The sequence below is a fragment of the Mustela lutreola genome, chromosome 12 (assembly GCF_030435805.1).
Source record: "Mustela lutreola isolate mMusLut2 chromosome 12, mMusLut2.pri, whole genome shotgun sequence".
Classification (NCBI taxonomy): domain Eukaryota; kingdom Metazoa; phylum Chordata; class Mammalia; order Carnivora; family Mustelidae; genus Mustela; species Mustela lutreola.
Window position 1 is genome coordinate 22,004,341 of NC_081301.1, and position 21,024 is coordinate 22,025,364.

General features: G+C 39.0%; 1 protein-coding gene across 6 annotated transcripts in view; it reads left to right on the forward strand.

The window, feature by feature from the left end:
- The window catches only part of LPAR1 (lysophosphatidic acid receptor 1), a 200,209-nt gene extending 179,597 nt beyond the window's left edge, over positions 1-20,612 (forward strand). For all 6 annotated transcript variants that reach the window (XM_059141420.1, XM_059141415.1, XM_059141418.1 and 3 more), the window contains one exon: positions 18,159-20,612. In XM_059141420.1, coding sequence (XP_058997403.1) covers positions 18,159-18,460 — 302 coding nt within the window. In that variant the 3' untranslated portion in view covers positions 18,461-20,612. The remainder of the gene's footprint in view (positions 1-18,158) is intronic.
- Positions 20,613-21,024: the final 412 nt, after the last annotated feature.

Below are 21,024 nucleotides of genomic sequence, written 5' to 3' on the forward strand. Positions count from 1 at the left end.
TTTAAGGTTCCTAGTGATTTCATGATGTGAAGGAGAGAATGCATATGTATGTATGTATGTATGTATGTATGCTATAGTCAGATTTTTCTCTGTAACAATATGTAGCAAACCTTTTCATTCTTTTTTTTTTTTTTTTTAAGAGGGTATGTGTGCACGTGAGGGGGTGGGAGGGAAGGGTAGAGGACGAGGGAGAGAGAATACCAAGCTGGCTCCACACTCAGTGCAAAGCCCAGTGCAGGGCTCAGTCTCAAAATCCTTAGCTCATGACCTGAGCCAAAATCAAGAGCTGGACCCCCAACAAACTGAGCCACCCGGGTGCCCCCTCTAAACCTTTTCATTCATAATATTAATTGCAAAGATCTCCAGAATCATCATTTGTTCTGATGGAATAATTCGTATTGCATTTTTAAAAATTGCCTGTTTGTCTGAGTCATCTAAGGGCTATCAGGTTTTTTGGTACAAATCAAAATCTATTACTTTATATGACAATTAAAACACCAAGGAATTGTTCTTGCTTTACACTAATGCAATGAAAACATTCCTAGGTTGTTTTGGAGTTAAGGTGACATACACCACACAAAAGGCTGGATATTGTGAATATTATAGCTTATAGCATAAATAAGAATTAAGTTCTATAGAAAAGGGGAAAATCAAACTTCTAGTTTAATTAGCCTTAGACTATTCAGGCTGTAAGTGATCTTCCTTTTGCAAATAAGGATACTGAGGCCCAGAGAAGTAAGAATGGGGCGAAGGATGGGCCTTCTTTGGCTTATGTTGTATGGAAAGGGCAACAAGGTCTTCTAAATTTCATTATCTTTATCTTATAAATATGTGCAGTAAACCAGATGATCCTTGAGTACCTCATAACTTTAACAAAATCTTAAGTCCAGCTCTCTTTATTTTAAATATTTTATTTATTTATTTGACACAGAGAGAGAGATCACAAGCAGGCAGAGAGGCAGGCATAGAGGAGGAAGCAGGCTCCCTGCCGAGCAGAGAGCCCAATGCGGGACTTGATCCCAGGACCCTGAGTTCATGACCCGAACCGAAATCAGAGTCCTAACCCACTGAGCCACCCAGGACCACCCCCCACCCCCGCTCTCTTCATTTTAAAAGTAACATTCTTTTTATAGCATTATACTGCCTCTCTTGTGAGCTTTTTCTGTCTGCAGAGGAGTGGGATGAGGGAACAAGGAGTAAACAGGCCGAGGGGTGGAAGTCCTCACTGTAGTACTGGTATTGAAGTTAGATTTAAACTCATGTTTCTTTGCACAGATCAACCAATAAGAGAGAATTTTTACTTCCTGTATAGATGAATAAAAGTGCCAAATTATATTAATTTTCTGATGTCATAGTTCCACAATTGACAGCTACTGACAAAATTAAACACTTTTTTTTTAAAAAAATTCCTGAAAGCATAACTAGCACTGGGAAGAATAATTTTGTCTGAAAATTTTTTTTTATATAAGCGAAATGTTGTTTTAGAACATTATTCCTGCTGAAGTAGGGCCATGGCTTTCACTGGATTCTTGAGGGGTTGATGTCACAGAAATGATTAAGAGCTATCCATCTTTTCAGCTTCTGAAATGTATGTCTGAAGGCCAGTGAAATGTGACTTGTGCAAGACTCTAAGTCTAATTAGTAGGATTTCTTGAATCCCTTGTTTCCCCATTAAATATTTTCTTCCCTTCCTTTAAAAATTCTTTGACGATTTTATGTAATCTTTATGAAATCATCCCAAAGTCTTCAAATTCAACGGTAGTGGTATAGAAACTATATCATTGTAAGTGTAGTGTGGATATCTGCTTAGTTTAAAAATAAAATAAAATAAAATAATTCTAGTGAATACCCAGTTCTTTTTCTTTCTAGATATCCTCAGTGTTTCTGTCTCTCTGGAATTAATTCTCCAGGTGTCTTTTTCTTCTACCTTATGTCTTCTGATCTGCAAAGAAAGGTGTGATGGGGATGCTCTCAATTGAAGAACACAAGTGCCTCTAACAAACAAAGTGACATTCCAGTCTCAAACAGTGTCTGATCTGTTTGCAATTCTGATCCGTGGGGGCTTTGCAAATACGCTAAGGGGGTGAAAGGATGGGAGGGCACGATGTAGGAAAAAATGTTTCTGCCTGACAAAAAAGTTGCATATTGATAGACAAGTTACTGGACCCAACCCCCAACTTCAAAGCCATGTTTGAATGTATTATGTACTTCTTTAATACCCATATAGCACCTGACTCTAGAAGTCTTTGATCTACCAACCTCACTCTTAGTTTACTATTAAAATCATAGTTTCATCTTTCTGGAATGTTCTAGTATTATATTCTTCCATCTTACTGTGCAATTCTTGCTGATCCTTTGCTTTGTTTTTAATGTAGGGCTACTTTCCACATTGTACTATGGAACACGATGGGGAATTTTTAAAAAACCCAAGACTTATGTACAAACTTGCAGAACTAAAGTTCACATCCTGAGATGCCTTTCTAAAGTTCCATGAATGGGTTGTCCCTGGTGAGTTCAATCAGACATTACAAAAGATACTGCGTAAAAATGCCTTTAAAAGGTATCATTGCCCCCCAACATTTTAGGTAGTTAAGCTCAACAGACCATCAAAGACTGGATGATACAGCAGGTGTCTGAAAAATAAAGGTTTCTTAACAGGAAGCCATGAGTAATATTTATGAAAAATGAGAGGCCTGGAAGGTATCAGCACTGTTTTACATCTTAAGTGGTAACAAGCCTAATCACAAATGAGACCGGAGGGTCTTCATTAGCATCGTATCCCTGGATTAACTTGGGAAAGCCCATTTCTCTCTCCAGGGTAAACTGGAAGCATACATTTGACCAATCCTTTGGAGCTACAGATAGGCAAATGAATTGTATATTCCCTAACGGCAAGAAAAACGTCCAGCCCTTCTTGGCTTCATTTGGTTCAGTACTATTGCTGCTTTTTTTCTTAGGAAAATTATTTTTTATCTTTTTTTCCCCCCGTTAGCCAAAACTAGCCTGTGCTGGAATTCCCTCAGCGCACACCCTCTGCCTGTGGCCGTGCTGCTTCTGGAGTGCAGCTTCCAAGCCCACAGGAGAGGCTGGAGGACCTCCAAGGCCGAGCATCCCACTCAGGGCTTGTACTGCCCAATAAGTACCCTCCATCCCTTCCTAAACGGTAACCTGGGAGAAAATAGAAATGGGTGGCCGGTGTCCACTCCCTGAAGAAGTTCCCTTCCGGTCTTATCTGTTTTCCTCAGACAGCTCGGCTGGGTCAGACCCTGTCATTAGAAAAACAAGTCCCTCTCATCCAGTTTCCCAGTGAGGAATCTGGCCTCTGCCTTGGGCCTGGACTGGGGAAGGGGACGTGTCTCAGTCCTGCCCTTCTTGGCTGTGGGCCCACGCTGCCAGGTAGCCAGACCCCAGCGTCTGCTCCACAGAAACCTGGAGCAAACTCCCCGGGAACTCCACTGGCCAGGCTGTGGGCAGCTGTGTCCCTGCACCTGAGCCCCCCAGAGCCAGGAGTTCATCCTTTTTTAGAACTCTGTTATAGCATAGCAAGACTGAGGTAACCCATTAGTGTTTAGCAATTGTTCTCCTCTGTCTGAAGCACAATAAAATCAGGGTCCTTTCAACTTTTTACTAATTTTTCTCTTAGCTCCAATCCTTGTTCAAAGGAGATAGAGTCTAAAAGTAAGAAAGTAAAAGAAAATACTTAATTGACTTTCCACCTAAAGTAGGAAGAGGACCGGCCCTAAAATTTGAGAGCCCATCAAGAAACACTGGTGGACGCCTCCAGAACATTCTCAAACCAGGAGGAGGAAGGCGGTCTTGTGCTCCCTCTGTGGCTAGGGTGAAGTTAGTGCCGCTCCCCACTTTGCTACTTCTAGGCCTGGAGAACCAATAATAGTTCACTCCAAAGACCTGTATTTCTTGGTGATTTATTCCTTGGGTTTTTCCTGAAGGAGGAGGAAAGAGGGAAAAAAATGAAGGGTGTCTGTCAGGTGGCCTGTTAGTCTAGAGGTGGTCTCCCTCCTTCAGTCCTCATGCTAGTGCTGAAAGTACTTTCCCCATTTGACACAGAAGGAAATGAAGGCTCCACAGAACTGAAGAAGTTGTCTGATGTCCCACCCCTCGTAAGGGAAAAAACTGTGTGTGACTTCAGGCCTGTCTCTGTTGTCCATGCAAATATGAATATATACCCTTCAAGTCTTCCAAATCACACAGTCTGGGAGACTGAACAAAATGTTATCCTTAAGAAACCTCAATCTGTCTTCCTCCCCACAACTAGCTTCTTGAGTGCCATGGGAATAATGTCTGAATATTGTCACCTATTCCCTTAATGATTAAATATGCTCCTAGTTAAAAAACAAACTTAAAATTACAAAAATATTGACATTAAAATTTAAAATCTACACTTCACCACCCCGAGCCTTCGAGGTAACTGCTGGTAACAATTCGGTGTGTGTCTTTCTAGACTTTCTATAATGTGTATAGCGTACATATGCATGTAAGTACCTATTGCGATTTTATAATGAATGGTATGTGGTATAAACTTTACGGATGTGTAGTTTGCAAATCTTCCTATGTGGATAAAGACCTACGTGGAGAAGTGTTTGTCCGTGTGCCCGCTGTTGAGTACCCCGCTGATTTATAATATTGGTGGATGTTTAAATTTATGATTTTCTACCATCACAAGTATTGCTTCACTGAACATTCTGTATTCACAAATTTTATGTGCTGCTTCAAGTATTTCTGGATGATGCACATTGGACTTGGTAGCTAGAAGAGGACATTTTAAATTTAGACATTGCCAACTGGCCCTTCAAAAAGATAGTGCAGTGATTTTCTGTCAACAGTATATGGGCGTGCCCGTTTATTGATGACTCATCCTATCCTTAATAGGGTTTTAAACCTTCCCCAGTCTGCTAGCTGTTCTTTTTAAGATAAGAACATCCTATGTAACACTGAGGAGTTTTAGTTGTGAAGTCAGACGTGCTGGCTCACGTTTCATTCCTGGATCAGAAGACTCACCCACCGAGCCACTGGCCATTTACATGTACTTGACAATAATCAACGTTTGATGTAGCATTCTAAAAACATTCTGTATATGTATGAGCTTATATATATGTTGGGGGTGGGTAAGCACATATGTATACAAACACACACACACACACACACAGAGTATAGACCTATTAATGTTATCTTAACCAGCATGGTTGTTAACAAAAACTTCCTAAAACATAACAATTAATGCCAACAACCCTTTTTCTCTTAGCCACAGCAAAACTGCATCAAAGCATCGTCTGTTCTTGCCGTATCCAATTTCTCCGTTCACTCTTGAATCCACTCCAGTCAGGCTTTCGTTCTCAAGACATATTGAACTCTTATCAAAACTCCTTGGCACTAAATCCTTTATTTTGGTTGCTTGCAGGCTTTCTGACTCCTCTCTCTGTCTCTCTTTCTCTCTCAAACATCCATTCTATTCTCAAATTAGATAAGTTTGACCGTCAGCATACATCTGTGATCACCTTGCCAAGTTCAAAGCCGTCATTGTCTCTTGTCTGGATTTCTACAAGAACCTTCAACTGGTCTCCTTGGCTTCCACATCTGCTCTCCCAGGCTCCAAATGCTGTCCCCCTCTAAGAGAGATTTTATTTGATTCACAGTCTTTTACACCCCTTCTAGAACCTTCTAGAACCTAAACTCAGTGAGAGATTTCTTTCTTTTTGATTCACTGTGGTATCCCCAGTACCTAGGAGAGTACTTGACATGTAATATTTTTTTAAAGCCAAGTAATTCAGCTCCTATTACTAAGAACCTGCTGGTTTTTGCTCCTAAAGCTCTTTATGCCAGTTTATTATAAAATAGCGTAACTAATTAAATATTACAGTATCGAATGAAAATGAGTACAACAAGATGATTCTGGGAAAATGAAGGTGGATATTTTATTAATATTTAATGAAAGCAAGTTGCAAAAGGAAATTTAGATTTGCTGATGAGAACAACTCTAAGTCTGGAGAAAATAAAAAAAAAAATTTGCAAGGTTTTTGTACTTAAACTGCTTTACAAGAATTTTAAAGTTCTGACTCCACTTTGAAGGAGCCAACTTGGAAGTAATATGTGATGCTTTATTGGTGTGGCTTTGCATGAAAGATGATGCAGAACTCCAATTAGCAGACCCATATTCACATAGAGGGCCTCGGCTCGATATGAAAGGATTGGCAAATGAGAAAACAAATTGGTATTTTAAGTTCAAATAGAACGTTGAAGTATCATTTTAATAATTTCATGTTCTAAACATTTTTAAAATTTATAGATAGCTTCAGTTGGGGCTAGTGATAGGACATCTGCTTTGTGTTTGTATTCGCACGTGCTTTTTCGATGCTGTTAAAGCATAACTGACAGCATATTGTACATATTTTTCTTTATGTTTTTTTTTTTTCACTGAACAGTGTATCTTGGAGATCATTGGTATCAGGATGGAGTATCTTAATAACCAGTTGACTAGGATTCTACTTCATGAATACAGTATTATTTGTTTTTCTTCTCTAGTTGTGATTACCTCGACTATTTCCTATTTTTAAAAATAAATGATGCTGAGAAACAAAAGTTGGTGAGGTTGTGGAGAAAAAGAAACCCCCGTGTACTGTTGGTGGGAATGCAAACTGGTGCAACCACTGCAGTAAACAGTATGGAGGTTCCTCAAAAAATTAAAAATACAATCAACATATAATCCAGTAGTTTCACTACTGGGTATTTACCCGAAGAATTTGAAAAGATATATGCACCTTATGTTTATTACAATAACATTTACAATAGCCAAATTTTGGAAGCAGCCCAAATGCTATCGGTTGATGAATGGATGAGGAAGGTGTGGTGTGTATACATACAGTGGAATATTACTCAGCCATGAAAGAGAACAAAATCTTGCCATTGGTAACAACCATGGATGGAACTAGAGAGTGTAATGCCAAGTGAAATAAGTCAGTCAGGGAAAGACAAATACAGTATGATTTCTCCCACAGGTGGAATTAAGAAACAAACGAACAAAGGAAAAAAACAAAAACACAAAAACAAAGACAAACTAAGAAATAGTCTTAACTATAGAGAACAAACTGATAGTTACCAGAGAGGAAGTAAGTGGGAGGTTGGGTGAAATAGGTGATGGGGATTAAGAAGACACTTAGCATGATGAGCACTGAGTAATATAGAGAATTGTTGAATCGCTGTATTGTACACCGGAAACTAATATAACACTGAATGCTAACCATACCGGAATTAAATAGTAATGCTGCAAAGAATTCCTTGCACAAGCGCAATTGTATTGTGTGTAAGTATATCTGTATGGCAGATTCCCAGAAGTGATACTGTTGCAGTTTATTTTGAAGGCTTTAGAACTGATAGGCTTTTGTTCAGGATTTATGTCTTAGAATTTGCCTTGTGATATTTAATCTTGTTTTGTTAGTTTTGAGCAATCAATATTTTGCTCGGAGCTTGTAGTTAAAATAATTGAAGTTCATGTAGAAAAATATATTTATGATTTTAAGTCTGGAACTCTTTAGCCTAAATCCCCACCTCCCAATTGAATGGTTGCTTTTGTAACTTTCTTTTTAAAACTTCAAAATTCTTGATAATGAGAGATCTCTTAAACATACAACTATCATATCCTAGTAGAACAGACTATATCTTTTTCCTATTCTGCCAAGAATCTGTGCTTTGTAAATATCAATCCAGAACATCTAGTAACTGTAGGAGGGATAGCCATTATTGAAAAGAATAATTAGATTTACCATTTCTGTTGTTGTTCTTTTCATTATCTTTTAGCTATTAAAATGTATGTATACACATATATATTTATACACACATAATTTTATATAAACATTTTTAGGTTGCAATAATATTTCACAAAATTTGCTGAATTTGCTTTTGGGTTAAATTTTCCCCCTGTTTTGTTAGTAAGGAAATGAATAATAAATGGAATTTTCATTACATTTTTTTGTTCTTCAAGTTTGTCTCTTGAGTAATATATATCTTGGTGACCCATGCCAGTAGTTCATGAACTGTAAAGAATAAGATCCATAGGATGCTGTCATCAGCTACATTTTGTGAATATTTTTCAACCAGATTTTAATACTCATTTTTTAGACTTGCGTCATTTGGGGAGAATCTTAATTCATAGTGGAAAAATTAAATATATTGCAAAGCCTATTACAAATTCCTTATTTATGTTGCAAAACTGATTATAAATTCCATGTTTATGTTGAACTTTTGCTAGGGAAAGATTCTGGGGGGTAGATTTTATTTATCTTTGTAAAGGAATAAATATTATTCAAATTACCTTGGTAACAGCTGGAACGCAGTCATGCAATATGTTTAGTATCACTTTCTGAGTTAGTTGATGTCGGTCTGGAGTCGACAACATTGTCAGTGAGATTTAAGATTTATCATTTTTAAAATAAGGGGTGAAGTTTGCTTTTTAAAAAAATTTGCCATCAAAGGGCTTGGAAGGCAAAAGAGATATCACTATTCTGAAAATGGTGAATTATTTTCTATGTGAAGAATATGTTAAGTGGCATCCTTTTTGTTTGAGTCTCAGAGTTTACTGTGTGCAAAAGAAAATAAATCTCGTTTTTTTTTTTTTTTAAATACCCTAAAATGCAGTGATGGATGTGGATATGAATATATGACTCTTGTGTGTGTGTATTTATGTATGCATATATATATATATATACACATACATATATATGTATATACATACATACATACATATGTATGTATATATATGCACACATGTAAATGTATATCTGTGCACACACATACACATTTGTGTTATATTATTACATTCATATCATGTGTGTGAGCATATATATAAATTGTATATATTTTTACAATTTTATAATCCATCATTTGAGAATAGTAAGCACTTGCAAGAAAATGCTTTGGTGTAGGCATTTGGAGGAGCACTGTTTTTTGGTTATTAGTGGGTGGGGATGTTCTGGTGAGCCAGTCTTGTCCTCAGCTAGTTCACCCCAAGACACAGCTGGGTAGAAATCAGAAAACATGTTTAGGGAGGAAGGGGAGAGATGGTTATCCATTTTAACATAGTTTCATATGCATTGGTTTTGTTAAAATTAAATTCAAGCATTTCCTGTTTTGTATGCTTATAGAGACCTCAGGGGTCATATACTACTCTGGGAGATTATTAGCTACAGCTGGAAGTGGGGCATGGCTGTGGCTGTGTAAGGACATATAACTCATTGCGTCTTTCATTTACCAGCTGTCTCTTGAGTCCTTAGAATTTGGAGCTAACGAGTTGGCCAAGCTATTTCTGTCTTATTTGAACATTATTACAATCTTGTATTAACTGCTCATAGATAAGAACTTTCCCGGGAGTGTACTTCTCTCTGTGTGATTGTCTAATACAGCATTTTGCTTACCCGTTAGATGGGATCACTGGATATTTTAGGGATAGGACAAAGCTGGCTCTAATGGCAGTTGACTTCCCAGGGAAACCCCTGTTCGGGAAAGTCTCCTGCATCGTGAATACACACATTCCCTGAAGCATGATGTCCCTGCATGGATTTGCATGTACTTCAGTATCTTACATTGAACCTGAAGTCCTCCAGGAAACACAAATAAATTATAGTTAATGTCCTCACCAGTTCCAGTGGATGTTGTATTGACCGAGCTAGGGTACATCCACTACATGAAAACACTAATTAGATAACAAAATAATGGTCCTCAAGATAAAAGATCTACTTCCCTTCCCTATCACTAATCAACAGTCATTCCATGTTAATTTCATATGCAATCAGAAAAAAGGCACACGTTTAGAATTTAAAAAAAGCAACATTTTGAAAGTGGAGGATCACATACTGAAGTATCTCTAGACTTCAGGGCTCTAAGTGATTTTTAAAATTTCCTATTTGTAATTTCCTGCATTTTCCAAATTTTCTATAGGGGAAAAAAAGATGTAATAATTGAAGGAATTAGCTTCGTACCATTGTTTAGACATCAGTCACTGAAAGGAACACAGCTGATACAATATGCTGGGAAGAAAAATATAATTAATGAGAATTATCCTTATCCTCTCATAAATTATGAGTCTTCCTTGAGGTAAGCAAACTATTATAAATTATCAAGACATAAGTATATGAAAAAAATACAGCAATATAGGCATGACACTTGGAAAAGTGCTGCAAATATTCACTAATATTATGCATGGATACTGATTATGATAAGTGATTAGAAATGTACTTTATATCCTATTTTTTAAATGATTTTTTAAAATATTCTATTTATTTATTTATTTATTTATTTGAGAGAGAGAGACAGAGAGAGACAGAGATCACAAGCAGGCAGAGAGGCAGGCAGAGAGAGAGGAGGAAGCAGGCTCCCCGCAGAGCAGAGAGCCTGTTGTGGGACTGGAACCCAGGACCCTGGGATCATGACCTGAGCCGAAGGCAGCCACTCAACCGACTGAGCCACCCAGACATCCCTTGAAGTGTACTTCATATTCTATTAAAAAAAAAAAAAAAGTAAGATCCTGTATGCCAAGGCACAGAATATATTCTCTCTCCACACACTGAGAGCCAGAACGTGGGTATGAGACCTAATCACCACCTGTCAGAGCCCCAACATGGAACTTTGAATTCTGAGGGATTAGCACAAAGGTGTGTCTGGTGCATTAGTGACACTGCAGAATCCAGGATCTGATGGGACAGCATGATTCTACGGAACCATTCCTATAGCAGCAACATGGGTAATGCCGTGTCTCCCTTCATCACTGAGCCCAACACGTTTCTCCAGAACTCACGAGAGAATCTGATGTCCACTAGGATTGTTAGCAATAGATTTGCTTATGTTACAGTAACAAAGGCATATATGGTGAGACTTTTGCCTCTAGGGTCCACCTCATGCCCTTTGGAATGCATTGTAGCACCCATTTAAAGACCTTGCGTCCTGTTGGTGTTAATGTTTCTTTCTTTTTTTTTTTTTTTTTAAGATTTTATTTATTTTTTTATTTATTTGACAGACAGAGATCACAAGTAGGCAGAGAGGCAGGCAGAGAGAGAGGAGGAAGAAGACTCCCTGCTGAGCAGAGAGCCTGATGCGGGGCCCGATCCCAGGACCCTGAGATCATGACCTGAGCTGAAGGCAGAAGCTTCAACAAACTGAGCCACCCAGGCGCCCCTGATGTTTATTTTCTAAACCTTATGCAGTTACTTTATTACTCATTAATTTTCCTTGTTTCTGATATGTCTGTTGGGTGGTTACATGTGACTGATGTGTGGTAGATATATTGAATGTCCACCACATGCCCGCCACTGTTCTAGACCCTGGAGATCCAGACATGACAGAAAGCGCAGTTACTCCCTTTACAAAGCTGACATTCTCACCGAAGGAAGATAGAAAATAAACATGTCAAATCAGTAAGAGAATTTAGGGTAAAGATAAGCGATAGGAAGATGACAAAATATGGGAGAGTGTAGTGGGGAGGGTGTGCAGCTTCAGTTAGGATAACAGGGATTGCTTTTGAGGAAGTGATGCTTAATGGTAAGTAAGTAGTTGTGAAGATCTCCAGAAGGAGTGTTCCTTGGTGAAGGAACCACAAATGCAAAGGTCCTGAGACAGAAAAGAGCTTGGTGCATGTGATTAGAATCTAGTGAATGGGGGATGAGTGGAAAGAGATGATGTTGGAGAGAATGGCAGGGGCCAGTCCTATGGGGCATTCCAGATCACAGTAAGGATTTCAAGAAGAAAACCTTGTAGGATTTTAAGCAAGCAAGTGATGTAATACGAATTGATTTATGCTTATGAAAGATCGCTCTGGCTATTCTGTGCAAGCTTTGGGGAAGAAGCATTGAGGAAGAGGAATTGGTCAGGAGCCTGTCACAACTGGCAGATAAAAGGCATTGCTTACTCGGCTGGGGTTGTAGCCATGGAGAAGTGGTTTATGTCGTCAAGCACAGATGTGTTCTATGAGAGGGGATGCTGGCCTGCAAACCACTTCGGCACGTGCTTTCCAGTGTCCAGTTGCAGGATGAGATTTACCGTCTCTTGTAGGATATGGAGCAGGTATGTGTATGGTACTCAGCATTTGACGTGAAAGAGAGCGTCATATGCCGAAGGGAAGCCGGGGTGGCATTCTCCTGTGTATCTGAAAGCCAGCATTGCCTTGCTAAAGACAGTACTAGCTGAAGCTTTTATTCAGGAATATTCAAAAGAAAACATAATGAGTATTCTGTTCTGCTTTGAAATCTCTATGTTGTTGTTGTTTTTAAGGTTTTGTTGTTGTTTTGTTTTTCCAATGTAATGTAATCTCTATACCTGGTGGAGCTCAAACTCACAACCCAGAGATCGAGTTGCATGGTCCACCAACTGAGCCAGCCAGGCACCCCGAGGATCTGCATGTAGCTAATGTTCTTCCTTAAAGGATAAACGTTGCTCTCAGGGGTGAAGGAAACGATGAGTACATCACACGATGCATGAAATCGTGCAACTTTAAACATATGAAGCATTTACTAAGACCATGAAGAAGTACAAATGCATTACTTTTATCTTCTCCGTGTTCTCAGAAAAGGATCTTATAAATAATCTAGGTTACTCTTACAGAAAAAAACTTTAATTTCGGAAAGTCATTTACATCTCTACTGCAATGATCCCTTGACTGCTAGACCTAGGAATAAACTTTTTAACCCGTGGTCTATTATCTAATAATGTAGCCTCTTTTAAGATACATAGTTTAGATGATTTCCGAGCTAGCCAAATTGTTTATGTGTACCTCAGGAGCAGAAATCATAACAACTATAGAAATTGGACTGAATTCTGGGATACACAATTTAGTGGCAATGGAAGGAGTGTATGTATTTGAACACCTAAGTCCCCCTCAGCCTCTAATACTACCCGCCTCTGAGATTAGACTCGTGTCCTAGTCCTTTTGAGAAACAAGAAGATTGAGACCAAGGAAGAGGTTGACTTGAACACACCGCTGGTGTGGAATTGAGTTAACCTTGAGTCGTTTTAGATCTGCGGGATGTCTGGGGGTTTTGTTGTTGTTGTTGTTGTTTTTATAAAAACATAAATTTGCCAGCCAGATTGGAAATGTTTTCTGGTTTTTCTTCATCAGAAATCTTGGGGTCCCTCCTAGCAGTCTTCTCAACTGTCAAACACTTTCTTTCACTTTGGTCCTGATGTTCCATATGTAAGCAGAGTCTAACTCGTTAGGGAAAAGCCACTCTAGAAAAAAAGACTCTAATTGTGAGACCAGATGGTAAGCATTACTGAGCTGATGAGGTTGTGTAGATTTGAAGGAAGGTGTGGTAATACGATCTTGATCTGCAGCTGTGACCCGTGGTTCCCAAACAGCCTCCTTCCTCTCTGCTTTTCACGTCTGCATTCCAGCACCTCTCCTTCCGTCTTCGTGGGCACGGGGGCCCTCACGGATGGATTTGACAGATGCGGAAGGAAGGAATGAAGCTTGTCTAAGAAGAGCTACTTTCAGCTATTTTATTCTAACCCATGGCTATTTTTTTGAATAGCTCTCTCCCCGTGTAACTTGTGACATCGGCAAATAGTGCAGGATGTAACCACTCTTGTTCAGCGTGCTAGGAGATGGTTTCCCAGAACTCAAGTTGCCATGAGCGTATCATGTCCTTAAAATTCTGCGTTTGAAGCCTGGCAGGAGCCTCAGACTATGGATGGGTAAACTCACGGTCATCCTCTCTGCTCTCCTCATCTCCCCTCAGAAAAGCCCCATTAACCTGTTTTCTTGTGTTTTCCTCCTTCAGGGAAAGGTAGCAATGTTCTTCCTTCACCCCAGTGGAAAATCGAAGCATCGCACTTAGATTCTTTTTATCTTACCCATTTCATGCGTCCGTCTCCTAAATACTTTACTGATCCTTTCATACTCACCCCCAGTGCCACTGCCCTGATTCAGGCTTTCATTATTTCTCCTCTGGAATTTGGAAACATCCAGTGTTTTTGTCTTTATTTTTATCCAGATTATTTTCTTCTCCTACTCTATGATAGTGTTCCGTATTCAGTGAGACACCAACTAGGAGGGCCAATGACATTAAAATCTCATGGAGGAGTATAGGTGAAGATCCTTCTTTCTTATAAGCTTTATGAGTTATTATAATGTGTGACTAGTCCTGAGAACTAGTGTGCCACACTGGAGAAATTTCGGATGTCTCAGCCAGACACCCAAAGCCTTCATGACCTTGAACATCTTATCTTCTGCTACTTCTGCTTCTGAATTTATAGTAAATAACCATAAAGTATTTATGCTTCCTTTTACTTTCCTACTGTTGCATATGATTCCTTTTTACATTTTATGTAAAACGTAAAATGTAAATCTAAAACGTAGATCTAAAATGTTACGATAACATTTTATGCCTTAATCTGTGGGAATATGTCCATCGGAAATGTTCTGGAAATGTACAAGCTACATAAAGCAGTGTCCCCACCAAGTACTCCATCATTTTATGTGCCATCTTGGTATAGGTATTGAGTTGACCCATGAGAACCTTCAGAATGATTTAGAGTTCCCATGCTTCTTTGCGTTCCCTCGCTCTCCCTTCTTACCTCATTCTACTCAACTGTAAGGCCTTGGACTCTCTTACAGTTGAGGTGGTTTCTTCTTGGAGCTGCCAGATCGTCTACAGATCGAAACATGCTTCCACATTCTGCCCTTGGCAGAAATCTGCTCTGGTTCTGCTACACCAGGCATTGCTCATGCTGCCCACAGTGTGTGTAGGTAGTATAGTCACGTAGATACACAGTGTCTAGAGAGCTTTCACACGTTGTTTCTTAGCGTGATCCTCACTGCACCCTATGGAGTAGGCAGGGAGCTTTCACCTTTCCACTTCACTGATGAGGAAATGGAAGTCCTTTGGACTCTATTAACCTGCTCTTGGTGTGCCCTTGAGTCTCTACAGATTAGGTGTTGATAGGGTCCATAACCCAATGGAATTATGGTTGACTGCTTATTACTAAAGGGGCCTGGGTGTAGTTTGTGTATGTTTTTAGAAGCTTGGGGGTAAATCCTTAATTTAAGCAAACTTGATTCCATAACATGCACTCACTCATTTATTTCATTTGTTTAAAGATTTTAGTTTTTAGTAATCTCTACACCCAATGTGGGGCTTGAACTCACCACCCCAAGATCGAGAGTCACACAGTCTACTGACTGAGTGAACCAGGAGTCCCACTGACTATTGTTTAGAAGCCTCAGCACCTTGAGATTTTCTGCTTCAGTAGCCCATCTTCACTTTTGGTCAGTTTGGTCCTTGGCACCTTAGTGAAAGAGAAGAGAAGGGAGAAGAAGGGAAAACTGTATGATTGGATTCAGGTGTTGATTTCTGAGGCCTCTGCTGTGAGTCCCTCGAATTACTCTTTGAGTCTTGAAGAACCAAACAGTCTTAGGACTGTGTAGTTGGGCCTGATCACAGCACTAAAAAACAGTTCCTTTTGGTGAAGAAGGGACATGAGTCTGAGTTCCTCAGTGAAGTGTTCACATGTATTAGCTCCTGTGTCAGCTCCTGTGTCCCCACTTCCTGTCTCTAATCTAACAAGTCTCCTTGCCTTTTTGTTTTTTTTTTCTCCTTCTGGTCTGAAAGTAACACCCATGGGTCAGTTTCTGAGACTCTGGCTTTTATTGAAAAGATCTTGCTCCTTTTGAACTTAAAAATTGGAAGAAGTTACAAGCAACAAATGACCATATCTGAATTCTGTCACTTAAAGTCTGTGAGAATAAGGATGTTCCCTTCTGCTGCCTGGGAGGAGAAAAAGATCATTTTATTTCAAATAAATCTGTTGAGATGCATGTTGCTGGTATATCTAATCAAGTTCTGAATTTGAGCTCAATTCGAGCTTTGATAAAAGAAAGGGAAAGGAAACTTACAAGAATGCTCTCCCATTCATGAAGGGCCTGCATGTTTTTAGTTTCCAAGTAAATGGAATAATGGGACCATGCATTTTCCATCCAAGCATTTTCCACCCTGAGAATAATTCCCTTCCTGGCTTCTCAATGAATAATGCATTATTTCTGAAACCCAAGAGGCATTCCTTTGATTTCCCTTTATGTTTAGCTTTCTGAGTGATTTTCAAGCAAGGAAATTCAAGGACTTGGAATGTAGGCTTTATTAACATTTTTACTTGAAGTTCAAATAGCTCCTTGGCTATTATCTCCTGATACTTGAAATATTTTTTTTTTCCTCTCTGAGGAAAGTCTAAGGTATTGTATTTATTAGAAAATGAAGCACCTTGGACAGTCTTCAAAGTGAACAGCAGTTTAAAACCAAGACACATTTGTGTTTTCGAACAAAGAGCTTGATGGGGGTACTTCTCTCCTTTATTTTCATTTCCCTGCTGAATCAGTTCAAAAAAGAAAGCTTGCATTCAAAACCGAGCTGTTTGGAGACTAAATCTCTTGTGTTTACATTTTACGAAACTCACTCCTTGAGGCTGGTCGGGATCCACGACCCCAGTCCCAGCCTGGATCCACGTAGGCCACTGTCCTTTCCATCTGAAGATTCAGATGCATTTCGGGGGTCCTCCCTGTTCCTGTCTGCTCGCTATGGAGCCTGATGACCCGTGCAGGGTGATCTGTCATGGGTTGAAACGGGGCCCACTGGTTCTGTTGACCCATGTCCTCTTGGCTGAGGAACCCCAGCAGATCCCAGGGTAACACAGCAGTTGGTTTTGGTGCTGTTTCACAACTTCCATTTCCCCTGCGAGCCAGATTAGTGATTTGAGGAACAAAATCAGCTGAAATTAAGAATATAGTCTATATTTCCCTTCTTTCGACGGTTCTAGTAAAATCTTAACAATTCGGAATAGCTGGGAAGAAGAGAAAGTGGATCTAAATTAGTAAAACATCTAAAGCATGAAGTTTGGTGTAAACATTAAATTTTATTAAGTTCAGGAAGCAGGAATATCACCTAGTATTTTCTCAGCTCCGTCATCACGTGATGGGGTAATGGTTTCTCTCTCATATGGTGGTGTACCGATGAAATGAATTAGTATTTTTAAAGGTGTAGAACAGTACCTTTTAAGTGATTGCTGAATAAAAAATAAATATCCATCTTATTGTTGGAAATTTCTATTTCCAAATGGGCCCATGATACTGAGCAGGTAATAACAGTATTATTGTTGTTACTGCTAAAAATATATGCTTAACGATTACTTTCTTAGCACTCGTTTATGCCTTACAACAAACCGGATGAGGCAAATACGATTGTTTCTATTTTCCACAACCAAAAACTGAAGTAAGAAAATTATTGTCCAAATTCACCCAGTTTTTTAAACGACAAAGCAAGGATTTGAGTCCATTCAACTTGAACTCAGAAATTATGCCTTAAACTAAATGTTAAAGGACATTGGTCACAGGCTTACCTTTTGTCCTAAAACAGTTTCATACTGCTCAAAACCCTACCGTCATAACTGTTGAGGTGGGTATCTCCTATCCAGTCCATCATGTCTCAATTGCTTAGGGAACTCAGAGTTTTGCTTGAAGTAATCATTATCATCGTCTCATAAATACTCAATTTGAGCATCATAAGTACTCAAAATGATCCAAATCTCATCTGGATCAATGAGATACTATTAAATTATTTTAACATTAAAATTTTCTTCATTTTTTTTTTTCCAGCAAAAGAGCATTTCCTTTCAGATGATGGTCTGGTGGCTTTGAATCTCAGTATTTCTTTTAATTTTATTTACTTACTGATTTTATTTATTTATTTATTTGACAGAGAGATGGCAAGAGAGGGAACACAAGTTGGGGAGAGCAGAGGGAGAGGGAGAAAGAGGCTCCCCTCTGAGCAGGGAGCCCCGATGTGGGACTCGATCCCAGGATCCTGGGATCACGACCTGAGCCTAAGATAGATGCCTAATGGCTGAGCTGCCTAGGTGCCCCAAATCTCAGTGTTCTTATATTGAACCAAGTTGCTTTGCTTTGTAATTTTATATTATATATATATATATATACATATATATATATATAACATATATATATATAATATTTGTTCTTCCTTTTAAAATCTTCTTGAGGAGCACTCTCTCTTTCTGTAAAATAAATAAATAAAATCTCTTTAAAAATTTTTTTAATTAGAAAATAAATAATAAATAAGAAAAATAAAAATCTTCTCAATCCCTGCCCTTTACAGGTGCCTTTATCATCTGTTGGACTCCTGGATTGGTCTTGTTACTTCTCGATGTGTGCTGTCCACAGTGTGACGTCCTGGCCTATGAGAAATTTTTCCTTCTGCTGGCCGAATTCAACTCCGCCATGAACCCCATCATCTACTCCTACCGCGACAAGGAGATGAGCGCCACCTTCAGACAGATCCTCTGCTGCCAGCGCAGCGACAGTACCAGTGGCCCCACGGAAGGCTCTGACCGCTCGGCTTCCTCCCTCAACCACACCATCTTGGCTGGAGTTCACAGCAATGACCACTCTGTGGTTTAGAAAGGCAACCAAGATGAGGAGCCAGCCATCACGGATGGAGGGATGAACAGCTCCCCCTCCCCAGGGCCAGGGCCAGGTGGGGTGTGAGAGAGAGTGAGGAAAAATAAACTCTTGTACTTAAAACACTAACCAATGGCAGTATTCGTTCCTAGACCCAGCAAGACTTGAGGTATGCGGAAATTAGCTTACGGGACACGGGACACCCTTCATCCCGATCCCGTTCCTTTTGAAAAGTAGAAAATGGAGATCTTGCAATGGAATTCATAAACAGACTCGGGAGTGCCCATTTAGACTACACTAACTAGACTTCTGACGATTTGGTGTGGTTTGGTGCAAGTCAGAATAAATTCTGACTAATTGAATCCACAATTTCATCTACATACAGGCTTCCCTTTTTTTATTCCAGAAGGATACATTTCATTTAATAAACATGTATACTTACCAGCATGCTTGCGATGGATAAGACTATAGGCGGTTTTTGAACTATTATAATTCCATTTTTTTCCTTCTGTAGGGAAACTGTAAATTAGAATGATTTTTAGAAAGCATGCATGTAATGTATGTATGCATTATGCCTTACTTAAAAAGATTAAAGAGTATTGATTTTAAATCTTCTAGGACCTAGAAGAACCTAGATGTCAAAGCCAGTATTTGTTTAGGTTATGAAACAATGCTCTAATTCTAATATTACCTTCTTATCAAAGTGTCATAACACATGTAAAACAGGGAATGTAGGTTTATTACCAAAAGAAAATGTACTCTAAAAAAAAAGTCCTAGAAGTCGAAGCACAGTAATATTGTTCCCACATATTTATAATATTGAAGTACATTCTAATTATCAGTACATCAGAAGAATGTTTTAATAGCCTGTGTTTTTCTGTATTATAAAATAATACATAGTCATTGTAGAAAACTTGAAAAATACAGAAATGTGTAAAACAGAAAAAAATAATTACTGGTACTATCACAACCCAGAAGTAACCACCATTAACAGCTTTTCCCTCGTGTATGCCTCTATGTATATTATATAACTTTTTATATAATTGGGATCATACGTAAATGATTTTATAACCAGTTTTTTTTTCTTCCACTGCAGAGTTGCCACATTTTCCTACAGCATTAAAAATTTTACAAAAACGATTTTACTGGCTATATAATATTCCATTTAATGGATGCAACTCCATTTATTTAACCGTTCCCACACCGTTGACTCCTTAGGTCATTTCTAATTTTCACTACTATAAACAATGTTGCAAAAATTTTGTGTACATACAACTTTGTCCGTGTAATTGATTATTTACTTAGGACATATTCCCATGAAGGATTTTTTTTTTTAAATGTGAAATGTCTTTTTATGCTCTTACCTTTTATAAAAAGGGATTTCCTGCTTTGCGCCACATGGGTGGCAGTTGAGAGGAAAGCCAGTTAAATTGCCTTTTTACAAAGGAAATGCAGTGGTCACTTTAGTTGAGAGTGACTTTTTTATATCACAAGATGGACTAGAAACAGTTGTTACAAATAACCATGACACCCTAATGAATATGTCTAGCAATGCCAAATTTCGTTTGAGGAGCCAATGTCCAGCTCTTGGTGGCCACGCCCATATGTAGAAGTGAAGGAAGGTCACAGGGAGACATTAAACATGCTAAGTGAATAAAGGATCTTCGTAGTAAATGGCTTGGGACCCTCCTGTAGCAAATGGGTTGAGTGCATTGGTATGGGACTGGATACTGACTGTTCTTTAGGAATCACCGTGGTAGGTGATACCTGCTCAATGAATGGTCCAGATGAACTAGTTATTGCACCAGTTTGTTCGCAAAAGTAACCGGTAAAAGTCACAGTCATGAAGCAGGTGTGGGAAAGTCGGGAGTACGTTTAAGAGAAGGATGTCCAGAAGAATCACTTTGTCTAGGAGGGAAGAAGTCAGCGTGGTCAGCATTTGAGCAGAGGGCAGACTTGTAAGGCGCCCACCGTGAGAAAAACAGCGGGAACCAGTCAGCAGAAAGGTGTTTGCACATTCTTTATACAAAATACAGAGCATGTTATGTTGAAAGTGATGAAATGAACTTGGACTTTCATGTGCATATATTCTGGATGATTTGAAATTAAAAACATACTAATTGGACCTTAATAAATTCATTTTCGGTCAGTGTTTGGCGGTGTGCGGTTGTGGTCAGTGCTGTTTCTTTTACCCCTGAGTCTTCCAGCTTGGGTTTCATGGTGCCTGCCTTCTGTGAACAACGTTTATTTCCCTGCCACTAGGGCTTATGTACTCTTGAGGTGAAGCCACCATATGCTTCCCCAGCTCATAACGGCGGCTTTTCAACATCAGGAAAAAGTCTTATTCTTAGCGTGACTTTCTTTTGGAAAAAGTGATTTAATGAAAACTTTCTGGTTGACCTGATGAAAAACTCTCACTAGGAGTTTATAAAATGACAGTGCTCTTCATGTTTATTGGTTGTTTTTCTTTCTTTAAAGATATATTTATTTTAGGGGAGAAAGGGGAAGAGAATCTCAAGCAGTCTCCCTACTGAGTGCGGAGCCCCAGTTGGGGGTCGATCTCA